The 22,090-nt window shown below is 42.9% G+C and overlaps 1 protein-coding gene across 1 annotated transcript; it reads left to right on the forward strand.

Moving 5' to 3' along the window:
- The first annotated feature begins 642 nt into the window (after positions 1-642).
- Positions 643-19,355, forward strand: IL1RL1 (interleukin 1 receptor like 1). Its single transcript, XM_052649528.1, has 10 exons — positions 643-710; positions 1,813-2,020; positions 3,619-3,793; positions 3,887-4,049; positions 5,665-5,736; positions 8,287-8,428; positions 8,527-8,666; positions 12,872-13,018; positions 14,291-14,458; positions 18,970-19,355. Exons 1-10 carry the CDS (start codon positions 650-652, stop codon positions 19,353-19,355), a joined length of 1,662 nt encoding a protein of 553 aa, XP_052505488.1. The 5' UTR covers positions 643-649.
- Positions 19,356-22,090: the final 2,735 nt, after the last annotated feature.

Here is a 22,090-nt window from a genome sequence, read left to right on the forward strand (position 1 = left end):
ATAATCCTTACGAAATATGGGATGACAGCTTGCCTGTGTTCTTGGGGGAAGAAGGGGATCATGTGAACGCACAGCCAGTTGCCAGCTTGTGCGGATGTTCGTGGTTTTATGTCAGCATTGATAATACTGTGTTGTCTAAGGTCACTTGAATTTTATGAGTTTCTTTTTTTTTTCTTTTTTCAAAAATAGAAACTTATTTTCTTTCCTCTTAATTTAGCTTCAATCATGAGACAGTGAAACTTCCTAAGGTCCGCATGGCCCCAAGGTCTAGTATTCAATGATGTGTGTCTGAAGTCAGCTTATATACTAAAGATCTGCTAAGGATGAATCCTCCTTGCAGGGGGCAGGGGTATTAAGCAAGACAAAAATCATGGCTGTAAACATTTTGCTTGTGAATTTTAAAAATTATTTTTAATTGGATAATAATTGGTTTTTAAATTAATTTATTTTTAACTGGAGGATAATTGTTTCCTTGTGATTTCGCGTGATTAGTTTTTTTCATCGAGATGCTGACAGTTCTTTGCAACTATCTGTCTTAGGGGATATCATCAGTCTCCTAGGTGGGAGCTTTGCACTGGATGTCACAGACTCGACCTGAATCATCTTGAGAATCGGTTCTCAGCACCTACTCTCACTTGAGAAACTCAGGATGAGACTCTGGGTCTTGGTAATTCTAACAGCTCTCATACCTTCCACTTCAGCTAGGCTTAGTAAGTATTGCTTTTGAACTGAGATTTAAAACAATTTTAATTAGGTAGTTCCAAGAACATGTGCCTTGCTATCCAATTGCTCCAACTGAATGGCAATGTGGAGATTTCATTTATGTTCTACAGTTACTGTTTTTTAAAAATTCATTTATTATTTATTTTTGCTTGCTCTGGGTCCTTGTTGCTGCAAACAGGCTTTTTGTAGTTGCAGTGACCAGGGGCTACTCTTCATTGTGGGTTGCCCTGTGGCCTGTGGGATATTATCAGTCCAGGGATCGAACGTGTGTCCTCTGCATTAGCAGGGGGATTCTTATCCACTGCACCACCAGGGAAGTCCTTAGAGTTATTCTTCATCAGCAGTTCTTCATTTGTCCCCTTTATGGGGATAAATTTTTTATAACAAATACAGCATCATTTTGATTTAATGCATTCAAATACATCAAAATGTAACATGATGCCTGCACATAGAAGGTATGGTCAGTGTTTGTTGACTGGACAACATGCTTTGTGTAGGTGGACTTGGCTGCTTTTCTTTGGAGCAACGTGGAGGATCAAGGTCCAGGTTAAACCACTAATTTATGTACCCACTGTTAGTCGCTCAGTTGTGTCCAACTGCAATTCCACGGACTGTAGCCTGTCAGGTTCCTCTGTCCATGGACTTTTCCAGGCAAGACTACTGGAATGGATTGCCATTTCCTTCTCCAGTGTACCCATTAGAATATTTCATAAAAGAGCTTAGATGATTTACTTATTCTTTCTCAAAGTATCACAAAGTATGACAGCTTTCTCAATTTAATCTTGCTGTTGTTTAATCATCATGAAGTCATGTCCGACTCTTCGAGACCCCATAGATTGTAGCCTGGCAGGCTCCTCTGTCCAAGAGATTTCCCAGTCAAGAATATTGGAGCAAGTTTCCATTTCCTACTCCAGGGGATCTTCCTGATCCAGGGATTGAACCCGAGTCTCCTGCATTGGCAGGCAGGTTCTTTACCACCAAGCCACTGGGGAAGCTTAGAAGGGGATAATTAGAATACCAAAATTGCAACCTTTTCATATGATCACTTCAAAAAATTTATGTGTTTGTTCGTTTGTTTTTAATTTGCAGGGCCATTTTTGGGCCTGGAAAATGAGGCTTTAATTGTGATATGTCCCAGACAAGGAAACTCTTTATACCCTGTGGACTGGTATTACTCAAAAACCAACAAAAGCATTTCTACCCAGAGAGGAAATCGGATACTTGCCTCAGGGAAGCATCTCAAGTTCCTCCCAGCCAAAGTCAGCGACTCCGGATTTTATACCTGCATTGTCAGAGGGTATTATCCAGGCCTGCTCTTTTGTCCTTAACAACTGATATTCCGAGCCGCCTCGTTTCTCTTGCCTTTCTAGACCTTTCTGGAACAGTCAAATTGATGAAGTAATCTGAATAAAAGAGCACTTCGAGGAATGTCTTCATGGTGAAGTTCAGGTGGTGGTGAACTATTTGTTATTATTACTTGGAGGCACTGCAAGGCGTGCAGTATTTTAGGTCCCCAAACAGGGACTGAGCTCTGCCCAGGATGTGCCCCCTGCAGTGGGCTCATAGAGTCTTAACCACTGGACCACCAGGGAAGTCCCTGGTGAGCTATTTGGATGTATACTTGCAGGGCTTAATTTGTAGCCCAATTAGAAAAAGACCAGGTTGTTCTAGCGGCTGAGAAACTGAGAGCAATCACTCACTTTGAGTTCCAAATAAGAACAATCCAGTATAAAAAGCAGTGACCTAGATGCATGATGTCTAGGTTAGGCTTGTGATGAACGTGAAGGGGAGTCACCTGGGCCTTCCACCTGAGGGGCAAGCCCGAGTCCATTACTCTACACGCAGTTGCCACAAACGTTGTGTCATAAATGTTGCGTGCCTGTTTGGTAAATATAAGCTATGAGACCGACTATGTCAAAAGGCAACTTGCTCTGGCTCGGTGCCGGGGCTCCAAGGTCAGGTGGTGTCAGTTTTGAATCCACGGTCCTCACTGCTTGTCTGTGTGTTGTTGTTAAGTTGCTTCTCCTTCTCTGTTCCCTCATCTGTCAAATACACATGATAACAGAACCCACTTCAGAGCCTGTTATGAGCATAACATGAGATAATGTTACCACCATAAATGGTACATAGAAAACTCTTAATAGACACTAATTATTTTCATTATTAGATTAGGTGTTGGTGTGGCAGCATGCATAGTATGTGGAGAAATGGTGAGGGAGTCATTTTTTAGGCTACAGCAGGGGCTATGTTTTAAGCTTTGCTGGTGGCTCAGTGGTAAAGAATCTGCCTGCCAATACAGGAGATGTGGGTTCGTCCAGGAAGATCTGCTGGAGAAGGAAGTGGTAACCTGCTCCAGGATTCTTGCCTGGAGGACCCCATGGATAGATGAATCTGATGGGTTACAGTCCACGGGACTGCAAAGAGTTGGACACGACTGAGCAACTGAACAGCAGCTACAAGGGGTTATATTTTATTTAAAACGTAACCAAAAAAGCAATTAAAACTTTAGATTTTAATGACTATTTTAAAATAAGAACTACTCTATATCAATTGTTTTAGGAAGAAAAATTAGAGTTGAATTATTTCATAATGTTAGTATTAAGTAAAAGAGTCAGAGTAAATCATTCCATAATGCTAATATTAAGTAAAAATTAGAGTCAGATTAGGCTTCCCTGGAGGCTCAGTGGCAAACAACCTACCAAGGCAAGAGACACAGGTTTGATCCCTGGCTTGGGAAGATCCTCTAGAGAAGGAAATGACAATTCACTCCAGTATTCTTGCTGGATTAAGAGTTGGATTAAGTCATTTCATAATATTAAGTAAAAGTTAGAGTTGGATTAAATTATTGCATAAGGCTAAGTGACTTTTTAAAAATTGCTTACTTTATTTTAATAGTCCTGCCTCCAATAAGACTGGATATGTGAATGTCACCATTTTTGAAAAACAACCAGATTGCAATATTCCAGATTATCTGATATATTCAACGACATCTGGATCAGAAAAAAAATCCCAAATATTTTGTCCTACAATTGACCGCTACAATTGGACACAGCCTGTTGAGTGGTTTAAGGTAAAAAGAAACTTGCTGGGAAATAGATGAAAATACACAATCAAAATAGGTATGAAAGAATTACTAAAAGTGGACTGGAACCTTTCATTTCAGAACTGTGAAGTTCTCCGAGGACCAAGGTACCTGGCACACAAGTCGTTTTTGCTGATTGACGATGCAACCAACAAGGACACTGGTGATTATACATGTAAATTTATGCACAACGAATATGGAGTCGAGTATATCGTAACAGCAACCAGATCATTCACAGTTACTGGTAAGCTACTGAATATAACAAGGGCAATATCAAAAAAAGATAAAGGGAGAGAAATTGTGTCCTTTGTTGATTTGCCTGTATTTTATCCTCCTCCTTGAGCATCCTCCTGCCTCATCTTTTCATACACATCCTCTAATATGACGCAAAGAGATTTTCTAAATTATACACCATCAAGTTTTAAGACATTTGGGGGAGGGGCGAAATTACACTACTAATCCAAAGCCACATCTGCTATCTCCTCTATGGTTTAATTTTTCAAAGGTAATGCAGTCACCTCACATTTTTTTGAACAGCAACTCAACTATTTGAAAAGCAAGATTAACTCTCTTTCTTCCAATGTCTTGTCAGAGTTTCTGTAAATAGAGCAAGATCTATCTACTCTCTGATATAACTAACTGGATTAGAAGTATAATGAGAAACTTTATAAAGATATACATAGATATTATTGGGTGGTTTTCAATCTTGATTTGCAAGGCTTTCATCATCATCTACAGCTTTAGGTAGGTCATTTAATTCTAATTTTTATTTCAAGTTCACTTTACAGTCTACAAAAATCCATCAGGGGAAAGGCTTCACAATCAAACCCGACAGATCTATAAAGAGTTGGGGTCTCCTCAGCATAGCTTGATCTATAGGTAGAGATGAAACCTATATGCCTGGAACATTTCTTTGGGCAGAACAATAGTGGACAAGAGTTTTGTCTGGAGTTTTCCAGGGCTCCGCCCCTGTAAAATGTGCAGCACTGGACCACATCTGTGCTCATATCTCTCAGTGTTCAACATCAAACCCCACATAGGTCCTTAATCACAGCATTCTGAAATAAGTGAGAATCAAGGGGTACAGGAATGCATCCGTGCTCCATTAGAACTGCCTTCTAATTCAGTTAGTTATATTAGACATTAAATAGGCTTCTCTCTTTTTACAGAACCTCTGAGAATATTTTTACCATGTCTAAGCAAGGCTACAGTCCATGGGGTTGCTAAGAGTTGAACACGACTAAGCGACCTCACTTTCACTTTTCACTTTCATGCATTGGAGAAGGAAATGGCAACCCACTCCAGTGTTCTTGCCTGGAGAATCCCAGGGATGGGGGAGCCTGGTGGGCTGCCATCTGTGGGGTCGCACAGAGTCAGACATGACTGAAGTGACTTAAAAAAAAAAGGCAACAATGCTACACAAGCCACACAGGTGGAAGGTTGTGAGCAGAAATGTAGACTGATGTGTTTATCACTTTCATGGGTCTTTGGAAATCTTCCCTGTAGTGTTATGCCTATTCTATAGAATCGAGGTTTTCTGGCAATTGCTACATTATGCAATTCATTTAATGGTTTGCATAGTATTTGTTTTAGCAATAAAAAAAGAGAAGAGAAAATTTTAAAAAAACATAGCTAGTAACAGAAAGGTATTGCTTGGCTGTTTTTGTTTCATTTGTGTGTGTGTGTGTGGGTGGGGGCGTGTATGTGTATACATGTGTATTTGTTGCCATGGATCACTATTGAAAAATCTGAGAAACGTCACTATGAAATAGGACAGAAATATGAAAATACAACCTTTGTATTGATGACTACTCAATGCTCTCCAAATATTGAAATTCTGTCTTTGTCTTTGATTTCAGAGGAGCGGGGCTTTTCTTTGCCTCCTGAAATTAAAGCGCCTCCACAAAATGAAATAAAGGAAGTGGAAATTGGTAAGAAAACTATAAGAATACTGTAAGATTTTTGCCTGGAAAATCCTTCCATGTGACCCGGGGGTCAGGCTATCTCCATAGTGGGTCTTGAGGATTAAATGAGATATACTTGCAAACACCCACCTTGGGCACTTTCTAAAATTAGGGACATGTGCTCACCACCATATATAGCACTTATATTTGTACTGTGCTCTGCTTTGCTTTGGAGAAGGCAATGGCACCCCACTCCAGTACTCTTGCCTGGGAAATCCCATGGACGGGGGAGCCTGATGGGCTGCAGTCCCTGGGGTCGCTAAGAGTCGGACACTACTGAGCGACTTCACTTTCACTTTTCACTTTCATGCATTGGAAAAGGAAATGGCAACCCACTCCAGTGTTCTTGCCTGGAGAATCCCAGGGACAGAGGAGCCTGGTGGGTTTCCGTCTATGGGGTCGCACAGAGTCGGACACCACTGACGCGACTTAGCAGCAGCAGCTGCTTTGCTTTTTGCTTTTTGGTACTTTCACCTGTGCTGCCTCGTTTCCCTCTTGCTTCTGTCCAGGAGGTAGATATTGTCCCACTTTAAGTTTATGGATGGTCAGGCTTAGACAGATCAATGTGTGCTGTGTGCTAAGTCACTTCAGTCATGTCCCACTCTTTGCGACGCTATGGACTGTAGCCCGCCTCGCTCCTTTGTCCGTGGGATTTTCCAGGCAAGAATATTGGAGTGGGTTGCCATGCCCTCCTCCAGGGAATCTTCCCGACCCAGGGATCCAGCTCGCAACCCACATCTCTTACATCTGCAGTGGCAGGCAGGTTCTTTACCACTAGCCACCTGGGAAGCCCCATCTTTCTATTAGAACATTAGAGTACCTTGTGTTCCAATTGTGTGTTTATACCGTTGTCATCTCCTGGGAGATTCCAAACACCTTTTCTCTCTTCAGATGCCTCTTGTTTTTTTTTTTAGTATTTTTAAAGTCTTTCCTGAATTTGTTACAGTATTGCTTCTGGTTTTGGCTTTTTGGCTGTGAGGCATATGGGATCTTTTAGCTCCCCAACCAGGGACTGACCTCACACCGCCTGCACTGGAAGGAGAATTATTAACCACTGGACCACCAAGGAAGTCCCTGGATGTCTAATTCTTGACCCAGGAATTACGAACTCAGTAGGGGACAGCTGAATGCACCGTCCTAAGGCAGGAAACAGCCCTTAAGAAATAGTGGAATAGTTAGAAATCGTGGAATTGTAGCTGAGTCAGGTGAAATGGTTTTACCTACAAAGGTAATAAAAGAGAGAGGAGGGGTATTTGGTAGGATGAGAAAGGAGTGGAAGACAGCCATTAAAAAGAAATTGCAAATGACCCAATTTCATTCCTTTTCATGGCTGAGTAATATTTCCCATGCCAAGTGAAAAAAGTCAGAAAGAGGAAAGCAAATATTGTATATTAATGCATATATGTGGAATCTAGACAAATGGGGCAGATGAACCTATTTGCAGAGCAGGAATAGAGATGCGATGTGCGGAATGGATGTGTGGAAATGGTGGGGGTGGTGGAATGAACCGGGAGATTGGGACTGACATATGTACACTGCCATGTGAAACAGATGGCTAGTGGGAACCTGCCTACAGGGCAGGAAGCTCAGCTTGGTGCTCTGTGACGACCGAGAAGATTGGGGTGGAGGTGGGGTGGAGTGGGGTGGGATGGATGTCCAAGAGAGGGGCGATATGTGCACACATACAGCTGATTCGTGTTGTTGTACAGCAGGAATTAATACAACATTGTAAAGCAACTATATGTGCTCAGTTGCTCAGTCGTGTCCCACTCTTTTCAACACCATGAACTGTAGCCCGCCAGGCTCCTCTGTCCATGGGATCTCCTAGGCAAGAATAAGGAGTGGGTTGCCATTCCCTTCTCCAGGGGATCTTTCCAACCCAGGGATCGAACCTGTGTCTCCTGCATTGGCAGGAGGATTCTTCACCACTGAGCCACCTGGGAAACCCCAAACAACTATATCCCATTTTTTTTAAAAAACAGCTATACCCCAATTAAAAAAAAATGTCAATGTATAGTAAAGGGAAATCTTAGATTATAATGTGGCATTGGTGAAGCCTCTTTAGTTTCTGCTGCAGAGCAGGGGAGAAAGGAGAGAGAGGAGGGGGCTGACCTTCACCCTGACCTGTGAGTGAAATGAAGAAGCTGGGAGAGGAGAGGAGGAGGTGAAGGGAGGGCAGAGAAAGAAGAAGGTGCTGCCGATGAGGAAGGGAAACAGGGATCCGTTTATGGCCACGCATCTGCCTGCAGTGCAGGAGACGAGGATTGGCTCCCTGGGTCGGGAAGATCCCTGGAGAAGGGAGTGCAGCCCACTCCAGTATTCTTGCCTGGAAAGTTCCATGGACAGAGCAGCCTGGCAGGCTGCAGTCCATGGGGTCAAAAAGAGTCAGACGTGACTGAGTAACACTTTCACTTTTCTTTCATGGCACACAGAGGGGGTTCAGTGAATTTTTTTCACGTTAAATTAAATCCCATTTGAACAAAATTTTATGGATGAGTTTCTTTCCTTCTTATCTAGGAAAACCAACAAACCTAACGTGCTTGGCTTGCTTTGGGAAAGGCCCTCAAGTCATGGCTGAGGCCTTCTGGAGGGTGAACAGAAGTGAGGTTAAGAACTTTGGTGAAAGGAGAATACAAGCGACGCAGAAGCTAACACAAAGGTATTTTTAAATGGCAGTTAAAGCAGCCCCCCGCCTTCCCACGTGGTTTGCAACTGCACAGTAAACACTGACGGTAACAGAGTGCCTTTTAATCCTAGCGGTGAGCTGACGTGCCGACACACTGTTTTAAAAATAGAGGCTGTAACGGAAGAGGATTTGACATCGAAGTATGACTGTCTGGCCATGAATTTCCATGGCTTCATCACGCACACTGTAACACTAAGGAAGAAAAATCCAAGTAAGGCGTGTTTCTGAGACTCCAGTCACTTGAGTTTGCTGTATCAACTGTAAGCTGAAATCATATTGTTAGAGAATAGTGTGTTGGCGTGTGGTTGCAGGAAAATCCATCAAGACAACAGAATGCTCCATCTCACAAATTGAAGAAGGGAGGAGGAGAAAAGATTTGTCTTGGGTAGGCATTACACATATATACATTGTATATAGAGACAGGTATATATTGTGTAGAGAGACAGAATTCAAGACAGAAAGGAAGCGACTGAAGGAAGCTTTTTATGATCAGCACACTCAGACACCATTAAACAAGTCAGTAAGGACACACACCTTCTTCCTGGGAGTGAGTGCATCTTTCTTCCACTCCTTCCATGTACGACTGTGCACAATGATGGCAGCAAAAAATAGTTTCACAAACACTTCCTTCCTGAGCACCTGTTGATTCTCTCACTTGTTTGCACATCCAAGTAAAGACACTCCCTTGGTTAGATGAAGCATTTAGTCCAGTGTAACAAAGGGTGCAGGGAAATTTTTGACATCTTTTCTTGTCACTCCATGTGTGATGATGTAGAAATTATTTAATGTGTTTGTCATATAGGCACAGGGAGAGTTCTACTCCCAGTTTATACCCCTAAGTGGGGTACTGTGCTGTGCTAGGCACTCAGTTGACTTGGACTTTCTGTGACCCCATGGACTGTAGCTCCACCAGGCTCCTCTGTCGATGGGGATTCTCCAGGCAAGAACACTAGAGTGGGTTGCCATGCCCTCCTCCAGGGGATCTTCTCAGCTCAGGGACCGAACCCAGGTCTCCCGCATTGCAGGTGGATTCTTTACCATCTGAGACACCAGGGAAGTCCAAGCGGGGTACAGTCCAGATTAATTTGGATAAACCCACAGAGGCACAACTTGATTGGGAGAGATGGGAAAATTTAACTAATTTGATAGAGTTCGTCTTTGCCTGAGGTGGTCCTTGGGATTTTTCTTGTTTGAATTCAACACGAACCACTGATTTGTAAGGTTTTATAAAACAATGGAGCCACGACTACTCCAGATGATTTTAAATGCTATCATGCTCCATGGGTCATCAGGATTCTGCTAGTTACACACACATATATACATGCATGTCATCTCGGGATGTGTTGACCCTGATGAGATGTCATCTTATGCTGACATTTGTGGTGTTGGTGGGCACGGAAGACCCCACAGGAACAGGGAAACCACCGACCCCAACTGTGCCGTGGCGTCCTTATCCCACTGCTGTCTGTGCTCACTTTGTTGTTTTATGAATGTTCTCTAGGTTCCTATGTATTGGAATTGTTTTCTCTTTTTTTATTGGAATGTAATTGCTTTTGTTGCATTCGTTTCTGCCGTTCAGCTGAGTGAATCAGCTATGTGTATACATATATCTCCCACCTTGGATCTCTCTCCCATCCCTGCCCCCATCCCACCCCTCTAGGTCATCACAGAGCTCTCAGCTGGAATTGTTCTCATGTTACGCATACCTGTGATTTTGTTCCTTCTAATACATCTTTATATGCTAACTTTCACCTGCTTTTCTTCAAATCAACATGATTATACTCTGTCTCAACAACTGTGTAAATTAAACAAAAATTGTTGCAACTGCTTTTAATGGTCATAATAAATTCCTTTGTTTCTAATCATACAGTAAAAGAAATTACACACTGTCCTGAATTTTAAAAATGAAAACTTAAAAAGCCTATGTCCCCCTATGACTAAATATTCAGCATTTGATACCACTACTATTAATAATAATACTGTGTACTTTCAGTCATGTCCAACTCTTTGCGACCCCATGGACTGTAGCCCGCCAGGCTCCTTTGTCCATAGGATTCTCCAGGCAAGAATACTGGAGTGGGTTGCCGTCCCCTTCTCCAGGGGATCTTCCCAATCCAGGGATCGATCCAGGTTCCTACATTGCAAGCAGATATTTTACTGTCTGAGCCATCAGGGAATATTATAATAATAATAAACATTTATTTATTGTTCTCTAAATATGAGGACCAGTCATTATTTTTCATACAATTTTTCATCTGTTTTATCAAAAATCCATAATGAAGTTACTATTAATATTGTCTGCTTTTATAGATGAGGAAACTGAAACAAAGAGAGGTTAACTAATTGTGCAGTTTTACGAGCCAGGATTCAAATGCAGCTTTTCCTGTTTATAAACACTTACAGAAAATATTCAGTGTTAGGCATCACATATAAGGGTTATTTATGCATTTGTAAAGTAACATTTAGGAAGATACTGAACTTCAACTTCTCTTAATGTCTTCAATTAACTTCTTTCTGCTTGTAAACCAGTCACATGCATAAACATTGTGCAAGAAATTGGGATTCCCAGCGCTTGTCCGGGTATTATTTTTAGAAAAAGTGACCTGGAGAGGAATCGTGCTGAAATAATTTACTTAGGGAATATTTATCATTTAAGCTGATGACAACACAGACACTAGGCCCCCTGCCAATTTTCAGTTTTGAATCAGCTCACTTTGGTCATTCTTTTTACATTTTTTTTATTAAAAAGAATTTTTATTTCTGTCGTACCATTAGGCACATGGGATCTTAATTCCGTGACCAGGAATCAAACCTGGGTCCCCTGCAGAGAAAGTGCAGAGGCCTACCCCCTGGACTGTCAGGGAGTTCCCCGCCTTGGGAATTCTTGATTTCATAGTGGTAGATAGTCAGGGAGCTGATGAAATAATGAAGGAATTTGCAAGTCTGGACCAGCGATTTTCTTTGCAAAACTGGAAGCCTATGTTTTGAGATCAGATGCAAATGAATAGGGAATTATACAGCCAAATCTCATTTGAGTCTCCTCAAATTTATCTGTAAGTGGGACTATTTGTAAGATAGGATGGTTAATGATTTTAAAGAGGGAAGTAAACTTACAACAGCCAAAATCACTGTCGATGAGCACAGTCCTTACATTCAGTTTGTATATATCTGATACAGTCCAGATGGAGACCATCTTGCATATAGATGTCGTGAAGCAATGAGTAAGGGTAAAAGTGTAGCAGTGGCTAAAACATGTTCAACAGAAGGGAAATAATGGTGTATTTAGGACCTAAAGCCCAGTAATTTGACTTTCTCAAACACTCATTAGGGAGTTACAAAGTTCTTGTTTCTCCATTTGCTTTCCTGGGTCACCAACCCCAGATGTGGTAAGTCTCTAAGACCTGCTGATTATTTCTTCGAATGCCTCCAATGCCAAGCTTGTCCACTCCTTTCTCCTTATTACACGGATCTGGCCCCTCCCATACTGCAGAAACTTCCCTCTCATTCTACCCCGAGGATCTATTGGCCACGGAAACAAAACTTCCATACCATCTGACTAATCTTGCTTGAAAAACACCTTTATTGCTAAGGAACCACTCAACACTCTTCAGTGGATCCCACAACCAGGATATAGACAAAATGCTTTAGCTGGACCCTACAGTCTGATCAGAACCTAGGTCTGGATCCAGCTTTTCAATCATGTATTCCAGCAATTCCCCGAATTAGATTATCTGTCTTCCTCAGAAAACACACCCCCACGTCTGCCCTTGGAATCACAGCATCCTTGCCTGCCAGGAGTGCGTTTCTTCCTTCGAAACTCTCCGAGTCTTACTCAGAGACCTCCAGGGACCTCATTCTGCAGGAAGTCTCCAACTGCTAGTACAGCACACAGTGGGCACACCTTCCTAAAACTTCTGTTAGCTAAAACTGATGCTTTCACTTCTTATCTTAGCTAAGTTTACATGTGTCTCCATATGTTTTATATTGAAAAGACCCTGATGCTGGGGACGACTGAAGGCAGGAGGAGAAGGGGACGACAGAGGATGAGATGGTTAGGCGGGATCACTGATTCAATGGACATGAATTTGAGTAAACTCCAGGAGATGGTGGACAGATAAGCCTGGCGTGCTGCAGTCCATGGGGGCATAAAGAGTCAGACATGACTGAGCGAGAACAGTAACTGTATCTCTTATGCTTTGAAAATCCCCTACAATGCCTAGCCTGGTGCCTTGCACAGAGTAGAGGCTCAATAACCATTAATTTACTGATTCTTGAAACAGCCATGAGAATTCCACGTAGGCAGTCCTTGTGTGAATCTCTTGCCCTCCCAATGGATGCCAGTACCCATGTGTTTTTATTTTCTCTTGTTTTAACAATAATAATAATCATGTTTCTCCTCCTCTGTCTTTTGAATAGTGGATCAGCAAAGTACCTACTACATGCTTGCAGGATTTAGCCTATTATTATTACTAATCAATGCCTTGGTGATAATTCTAAAAGTGTTCTGGATTGAGATTATTCTGTTCTGGAGAGACATAGCTAGACCTTCTAAAACTAGGAATGGTAAGTGGCAAGTTTCAAATTTTCTTTAATAGAAAAGGTTCTATAATGGCTGTTGTTTGCTTATCTAATAATCTCTTAATAGTTATGCTACTAAACCGAGATTTTCTTTTGCTTATTATTAGCGTATTATCAATAAATCTTTTTGAGTACTCAAAGGACACTCTTCATCCTGTCTGGTTCTGAAATTCACCTAAACAGCTCTCCAATTTTCTCCCCAGTAGAACTGCTGTTGTTACTAATTCCTCCATAACAGAGTCTGTTCGCAGCCCAGAAAGGGCATTTGGGGAAATATGTACTGGTAAAACTTTACGGAAGTCAGACATTTACAAAATTGTTCCTCTTTTCCAGAGGTAAACATGTTAGAAAGGTCCATCAGATTGTAGGTGTATTTTTACCAGAAATCCTGTTCCATAAAGCGTCTTACCTCCCTATGTATGTATACACATGAAAGGAAGCAGTTATACCTGCTAAATATGAACACCGTTCTTTCATTTGGAAGCAAATAAAATTAGGTTTTCCATAGCGTTACTCAACTAGAGCTAATTGTTTGATTTGTGAGAAATTCAGACCCTTTAAACATTTCTCCTCCCTTGCCACCATGAACTACCTTTTAGCATTTTCACTTCCCCATGGGGAAAAGAAAAACTAAAACTTAGATCTGCCTGGCACAGCAAAAAATCCCTTATCTGTGACTATAAATACTTATTAATATATTATTAATCAAACAGGACAATATGGTTTGAAATAAACTGGTCAGGCACTTGTCTGTATTCAGTCTGAACAGCTTGAACTCTGTTCAAGTTCAGCTTGAACTCTGTTCAAGTCTGAGACAGTAAAAAGGAGAGTGTGCGACTAAGACTGGTTTCCTGATGACTGTACTGTGTGTGTGTAGTCGTGTCTGACTCTTTGTGACCCCATGGACTGTAGCCCACCAGGCTCCACTGTCCATGGGATTTCCCAGGGAAAAATACTGGAGTGAATTGTCACTTCCTGCTCCAGGGGGTCTTCCCAACCCAGGGACGAACCCGAGTCTCTTGCATCTCCGCTATTGGTAGGTTTATCCTTTACCACTGCGCCACCTGGGAAGTCACTTCCTGATGACATTTTGGGGATGGTAGATTGTTGTCATCCTCTCCAGATTCTAGAATATTTGAGGGGCTGTGGTATATTCACCAATAATCCTAAAACTCCCCTAGAAATGTCTATCAAGAGTAAAATGAGAATTTTTTAAGGACCAGTTAATAATGTTGTGTTCCTTGCTCTCATGTTCAGATGGGAAGATCTATGATGCTTATGTGATCTATCCACGAAGCTGCAAAAACAGTCCAGCGGGGGCCAGCTCTGTGGAGTACTTTGTTTACCAGATTCTGCCTGACATTCTTGAAAATAAATGTGGTTACAATTTATGCATCTTTGGGAGAGACCTGCTTCCTGGACAAGGTAAACTTATCCACAGCCATCAGGGACAGAAACTCTCATTCCTCAGAAAGCTAAGTGATGAGCTCTGGGATCAGGAGTTGCAATCATTATTCCAGGTCTTAGGACCAGAACTTTTAAATATTTCTCCAGAAGAAGGAAGTATTTCTTTTCTTCTCCTCTCCCCATCACCACTCTGATCCTGAGGTCTTCACAGGAGTGGCAGTGACATGAAGACAGGGTAAGTCATCCTTGTTTGTGGATTTGGCAGGGCCCAGCCCCTACTTTGGGCTTCCCTGGTGGCGCAGTGGTAAAGAGGCCACCTGCCAATGCAGAGATACAGGAGACACAAGTTCGATCTGAGTGGGGAAGATCCCCTGAAAAAGGGAAGGGCAGCCCACTCCAGTATTCTTGCCTGGGAAATCCCATGGACAGAGCAGCCTGGTGGGCTACGGTTCTTGGGGTCACAAAGAGGTGGACATGACTGAGCAACTGAGCACATCCACCAGCCCATGTCCGCCACTAGGAGAACTGACATCTCTGAATGTCTAGATCTGAAAGAAGACTTAACATCCAAAGAATTACATTCTCCTATCCAGAGGCACTGGCTAACATATTTGAAAGGACTCAAAGTTTTTTATAATTTTCCTGACACTGAAGAAACCTTTGCAAATTTATGTCCTCACAAGAACAGATAGAATTGTGTCTTCTGTTTCTTAATACTCCTAGTCAATTTCACGTGCTTTTGACAGCTGGGTCACAATTCTAGCATTTCAGTAGTGTTTCTTCTTTCCCTCCATATTCATGTCAACTACTACCTTAGGGACCCTCTTTTTTTTTGTTTTTTTTTTTTTCTTTTTTGAGGCAAGGAATACCGCTTTATGTAGAAACTAATGTCTGAAAATAATCGACTTGTTGGGGGTCTGGATGCCAGGTTCTTTTATAGAACAGAGATGGGTGGAGGAGGTGAGAAAACCAAGTAAAAAGTCCATTAATCTTTCAAACATCTCCTAGAATGGCCAGCCTCAGGGAGGGGATATGTTAATTTCCTCCTTTCTGTAGCTACTCCCAGGTGGACAGGGTCCTGAACAAAGGAACTTTGGAAACCCTCTTTCTAATGCTTCTCGAATTCCTCACGGACCAGGAAGCATGTGGGACATGAAGCAGGCAGGATACGTTTCATAGACTGTGAGTTTAAACTGGCATTCCTACCACAAAGAGGGATTCAAATGCCTATATGCAAGACAGCAAAAGAGACACAGATGTAAAGAACAGACTTCTGGACTCTGTGGGAGAAGGCGAGGGCGGGATGATTTGAGAGAAGAGCATTGAAACATGTATATTACCACATGTGAACTAGATCACCAGTCCAGGTTTTACGCATGAGACGCACCCAAAGCCGGTGCACTGGGACAACCCAGAGGGAAGGGACGGGGAGGGAGGTGGGAGTGGGGCTCGGAATGGGGGACGCATGGTGGATACACCATGGCTGACCCACGTCAATGTATGGCAAAACCCACCACAATATGGTAATTAGCCTCCAATTGAAATAAATAAATGAATTTTTAAAAAAATGAACACATCACAGGTGAATCTGATTTATCCTGAACTGTTTAGGTGCTGTTAATGGCGTAGCACCAGCTTGGGAGAGCTGTACAGTGTGCTTTTCAGGAAGACGTAACCCACATCTCTCCCGAGGTGCCCTTCTTCCTCCAGCTCTCCATACTGGCTGTTTGTGGGCCCCATGGACTGTAGCCCTCCAGGCTCCTCTATCCATGGAATTCTCCAGGCAAGAATACTAGAGTGGGTTGCCATTCCCTTCTCCAGGGGATCTTCCTGACCAGGGATGGACCCCACATCTCTGTTTCCTGCATTGGCAGGCAGATTCTTTACCACTAGCGCCACCTGGGAAGCCCATGTCCTCTGATCTCACTTCAACCAAAATAAATTAAAAACCAACACCAAAATTCACTTTTCCCTTAGAAACATTTCATAACTGGCCCATGCAGTGCATCTCTTCTCATGACAGTTACCTGCCATCAGCTCTTTCAAGCCCACTCTGCACCCCCAGCTCCATCCAGTGGCCTGGTGACTGATCTTTATGGGAGGCATCATCTGCTCCACACCGGGCTTGGCCAACAGGAGGCACAGGCAGGGGCTCGGAGGGCAGGGTGTACCCCTGGGCCCCTCCGGGTGGGGCAGCCTTGGTGGCTGTGCTTCTCCCTGCTAAGCACTGGCTCCTGTTGGCTTGGGCTCCATAACCATTCCCACCCTTCACACCTAGAGGGTGACTGTCACTCTCTGAGGTCACCAGTTCTTTCACATCTTTGCGCATCTTTCGCTGATTTCCCTTGGCTCCGCTCACGTCTTTTATAAGCTGTCCTTTCATTAAACTCTCTCCACTCCGTGCTTCCAAGTATTCCGAGATTTCTGTTAGGATTCACTGACACAAGGTCTCTGGCTGGCACCGTTCAACACTGATTTCCTGCTTCCAACCCTGTGGACTGGCAGTCTCTGGCCCCTGCTCTCTAAGAATGTCTGGACTTTTTTTTATTATCATTATTATTCATGGTTGTGCTTCTTTCATCACTCTCTTCCCTTCTTGCTTTGACAGCTGCGTATCTCACATGTTTTCAGTCCACCCAGGAGTTAAGGGAAATCACCGTAGAGGTGATGGTCCATAAACAGTGACTTGACAAACGGATCTCATCTTGCTTAAGATGTTCCTAGTTTGAATCAAATTAGCTTCTAAAAAAAGAGACTATTGGGGGTTTTGAGGGGGGGGCGGAGCAAAGTGGATCCAAGACTTCCTGGAGACTTGAGTCAGTTCAGAGAAGCAAAGGTTCCTGAGTTTGCGCTCTTCAACAAGAGAGTTAAAATTCTAAGTCAGAGTGAGAGTGGCATGGAAGTATACACATTACAACGTATCAAATAGGCCGCTGGTGGGAAGCTGCTGTACAGTACAGGGGACTCAGCTGGGTGCCCTCTGATGACCTAGAGGATGGGATGAAGCACGGGTGGGCAGGAGGCTCAAGACGGACGAAGTAAGTGAAGTAAAGTCGCTCAGTCGTGTCCAACGCTTAGTGACCCCATGGACTGTAGCCTACCAGGCTCCTCTCATGGGATTTTCCAGGCAGCAGTACTGGAGTGGGGTGCCATTTCCTTCTCCAGAGGATCTTCCCCACCCAGGGATCGAACCTGGGTCTCTGTATTGTAGGCAGACACTTTACATCTAAGCCATTAGGGAAGTCAAGACGGATGGGATATGTGTATACTTGTGGCTCAGACATGCAGATGACACCACCCTTATGGCAGAAAGTGAAGAGGAGCTAAAAACCCTCTTGATGAAAGTGAAAGAGGAGAGTGGGAAAGCTGGCTTAAAGCTCAACATTCAGAAAACGAAGATCATGGCATCCGGTCCCATCACTTCATGGGAAATAGATGGGGAAACAGTGGAAACAGTGTCAGACTTGATTTTGGGGGGGCTCCAAAATCACTGCAGATGGTGAGTACAGTCGTGAAATTAAAAGACTCTTACTCCTTGGAAGAAAAGTTATGACCAACCTAGATAGAATATTGAAAAGCAGAGACATTACTTTGGCAACAAAGGTCTGTCTAGTCAAGGCCATGGTTTTTCCAGTGGTCATGTACGGATGTGAGAGTTGGACTGTGAAGAAGGCTGAGAGCCAAAGAATTGATGCTTTTGAACTGTGGTGTTGGAGAAGATTCTTGAGAGTCCCTTGGACTGCAAGGAGATCCAACCAGTCCATTCTAAAGGAGATCAGCCCTGGGTGTTCTTTGGAAGGAATGATGCTAAAGCTGAAACTCCAGTACTTTGGCCACCTCATGAGAAGAGTTGACTCATTAGAAAAGACTGTGATGCTGGGAGGGATTGGGGGCAGGAGGAGAAGGGGACGACAGAGGATGAGATGGCTGGATGGCATCATCGACTGGATGGACTTGAGTTTGAGTGAACCCCAGGAGCTGGTGCTGGACAGGGAGGCCTGGCGTGCTGCAATTTATGGGGTCGCAAAGAGTTGGACACCACTGAGCGACTGAACTGAACTGAACTGATGGCTGATTCATGTTGTTGTACAGCAGAAACTAACACAACATTATAAAGCAATTATCCTCCAATTAAAAATTTTAAAATTTTAACTATTCTAAGTTCTTTTGCAATATGTAAACTAATATTCTAGGAAGATAATGTGTAGATAATTCCTCTGTCCATGGAATTCTCCAGGCAAGAATCCTGGAGCGGGTAGTTGTTCCCTTCTCCAGGGGATCTTCCCGAATCAGGGACTGAACCGGGGTCTCCGGAATTGCAGACGGGTTCTTCACCAGTTGGGCTACCAGGGAAGCCACAATGTGTAGACAGTGAACCTGAATTCCAAGTCTCCTGCTATGTAACTGTAGGTTCCCCCTGAGCTGAAGAACTCTGGACTGCTCTGCCTAGGAGAGGAGAGGGCTTGACATTCGCGCGGTGACCGCGGTGTGTGGGTTCTTACCTCTTCCGCCGTGTCTTTTATCACCAGATGTAGCCAGCACAGTGGAGACCAGCATCCGGATGAGCAGGCGGCATCTCTTCATCCTCACTCCCGAGATCCTGCACAGCAAGGAGTTCACCTACGAGCGGGAGATCGCCTTGCACAGCGCCCTCATTCAGCAGGACTCCAAGGCCATCCTCATTGAAATGGAGGCTCTGTGCCCGCCTGGCGGCCTGCAGTTTGAGGAGCTTCAGGACTCCCTTAAGCATCTCATCAAAGTTCAGGGGACCATCAAGTGGAGGGAGGACCACGTGGCCAACAAGCAGTCCCTGAATTCCAAGTTCTGGAAACACGTAAGGTACCACATGCCACCGGTGCCAAGTCGACTCCCCAGGAGAACTCCAAGCTTGGCATCCTTGAGTGCCCAGGGGTAGTAGTGCTTGCTTTGACGGCGAATGCATCCCGTGTTGTGGATCCGTATTTCTCCTAACTGGGTCACGCTGCTGTACCAGACACTGAGCTCCAGAATAGGACTAAGGTGCAGGGATTTCAGACCTCAGGCTTCGTGCTCTAACTTTACTTCCGCTTCCCTGATTCCGGGTGCACGCAAAATGCCCAGGGATTTTCAGCCTCAAGCTCCCTGACTCCTAACCTCACATTCCGTCGCCCTTGGCTAGTCCTTCTCCATTGTGGTTTAGCTTCTTCTAACTACTCTTCCTCTCTCTCACTCTCTCATTCTCTCTCTCTCTGTATTCCTTGTCTGTGTTACATATTTTGAACCTATTTTGAAAGTTTTAGAATTGAATTTTCATGTAATCTTAAAGAACACTCAGATCATCTCTAGCGGAACACTGGTATTAAATCTTCCTCACTCTGCCAGAACGTGTTTGAGTTTATTTAACCAGATGCTTAATTTTTATCATCTCAATACTGCCGATTCTGTTGGTGTACCTTACTCAATTATCCAATGGTCATTATATTGGTTAGTTTTGATTCTAAAATTTATTTCATATGAGAGAAGTGGGAATAATCATACCAAACTCCTTGTATTTCTGTGCTAATCAAATGAGAAATAAAAGTATTTAGACAGGAGTAAGAATTCACTAGATAGTGACAACTTGTTATGACATTTTCTTATAATGTGGATTTCATTCTATGTCCTCTTAAGCAGAGGTCCCCAATCTCTGGGATCTAATGCCTGACGCTCTGTGGTGGAGCTGATGTAATAATAATAGAAACAAAGTGCACAAGAAATGTAATGTGCTTGAATCATTCTAAACCATCCCCCTCCCGGCCCCCCATCCATGGAAAAATTGTTTTTCGTGTAACCGGTCCTTGGTGCCAACAAAGTTGGGGACCACTGTTGTAAAGAGTAAATTCTCCCCAGATTCACTACCACCTAGAATGACAGAGGCTTTTCTGATTCATGAACACAGGATATTTTGGAACTGATTTTATTTCCTTCTTTGCATTAACTACTTGAAAGCATAAAGCCAAATCTGGAAACTTTCTACAGCAAATACATGGGATATCATAACAGGGAATTGAAAATAATCTCTTCCCTAGCTCCATAATAAAAGAAACTGAAAAACTGGATGTAATAAAAATTTTAAATGTCTGCTGATAATTCTCACCTTACTAGTCTCTTTGGGAGAGGCAGTTCCTTTTCAGAGAGAAGTAAAGTAAGAATTTTTCCAGGTTTACCTATTCATTTTTTAAATCACCAATTGATTAGCAGACATTTAAAATTTTGATTATGCCCAACTTATCCATTTTTGTTACATGGATAGTGTTTTCTGTGTCCTAAAAAAAAAATTTTTTTTTTTTTTTTGCTTATCCCAAGGTCATGGAAAATTTGTCTTATGTACTGTTATGAACTGTATATGATTCCAGCTTTTACGTTTAAGTCTATGGTCTATCGTAGATTAATATTTGTATGTAGAAATATCCCCCCATAGGGATAACCAGTTACTTCAGCAGCATTTGTAAAAATACTTTTCATTCCCTACTGAACTGACATGGTATCTTGGTTAAATAGCTATAGGCTATATATGTGAAAGTGAAATTTGCTCAGTCATGTCTGACTCTTTGTGACCCCATGGACTATACAAGTCCATGGAATTCTCCAGGCCAGGATACTGGAGTGGGTAGCTTTTCCCTTCTCCAGGGGATCTTCCCAACCCAAGGATCAAGCCCAGGTCTCCCGCACTGCAGGCGGATTCTTTACCAGCTGAGCCACCAGGGAAGCCCAGACTATATATGTACGGATCTGTTCTTTTTCTTTCCACGTGTATGCTCATGCTAATATCACACTACCAAGATTACTATTGCCTTGTTGTAAGCCTTCAAGTTGGTTTGATTCCTCTCTTTTCTTTAAGATTGTTCTGCCTTTTTAGATGGTTTACATTTTCATATGATTTTTAGAATGTTTCAGTTTTTTTTGAAAACTCCTCCTATGACTGAATATACAGACTCTATAAATTCTGTAGTTTGTGGAGAGTAGATATCTTAACAATGAGTCTCCCATTCATAGACATGGTCTAGCCCCCCATTCACTGAGGTATTTCCTGTCTCCTAGCAGTATTTTGTAGATTTCATAGTAGATATCTTGCATATCTTTGAAAAATAATATCCTTTGGTATTTGATTTTTTTGTTTTCGTAAGTGGTATCTTTCTAGCAAAGTTCATTTTCCAAATTTCCATTTTTAGTATATAGGATTGCAATCTGTTGCACTAATGGTCTGGTAGCAAGTGATGAGAATGAAGACAGAACACGAAATCTGGTGCAATGGGTCAGCGGATCTGCAGCCTCTATTGGACTGAGGTGCAGAGTCCACTCTGAGTCCAGCTTTTATTCCTAATTGCAGACTACAAGATTTTCTCAGCTCTTATCTTTCTCAAGACACATGCTGTATTAATAATGTACTCCTAAATGTCATGGACCACACTGACAAAGTCCAGATCTCCTGGTGTTTACCCCAGGCCTTTCCCTTTTGAGCTAGTCTTGGGAACAATTAGCAAGTGCGTAGGCAGTGTTAGTGCCTGACATTGACTAGCATTCCAAAATCCATGCTTTTACAATCCCAGTCATACTCCCTTCTGGGTCTGGCCTTGGGGCTTGTAACAAGGAGATTATTCTTAAGGAAAACATGAAAGATAATCATTAACA

Source organism: Budorcas taxicolor, chromosome 11 (assembly GCF_023091745.1).
Source record: "Budorcas taxicolor isolate Tak-1 chromosome 11, Takin1.1, whole genome shotgun sequence".
Classification (NCBI taxonomy): Eukaryota; Metazoa; Chordata; class Mammalia; order Artiodactyla; family Bovidae; genus Budorcas; species Budorcas taxicolor.

Bases quoted from the DNA above. Each gene is read 5' to 3' on its own strand.
- IL1RL1 (XM_052649528.1), top strand. From the start codon at position 650: ATGAGACTCTGGGTCTTGGTAATTCTAACAGCTCTCATACCTTCCACT. The intron at 711-1,812 runs GTAAGTATTGCT...TTTAATTTGCAG, and splicing joins TTCCACTTCAGCTAGGCTTA to GGCCATTTTTGGGCCTGGAA. The intron at 8,429-8,526 runs GTATTTTTAAAT...TTTTAATCCTAG, and splicing joins ACGCAGAAGCTAACACAAAG to CGGTGAGCTGACGTGCCGAC.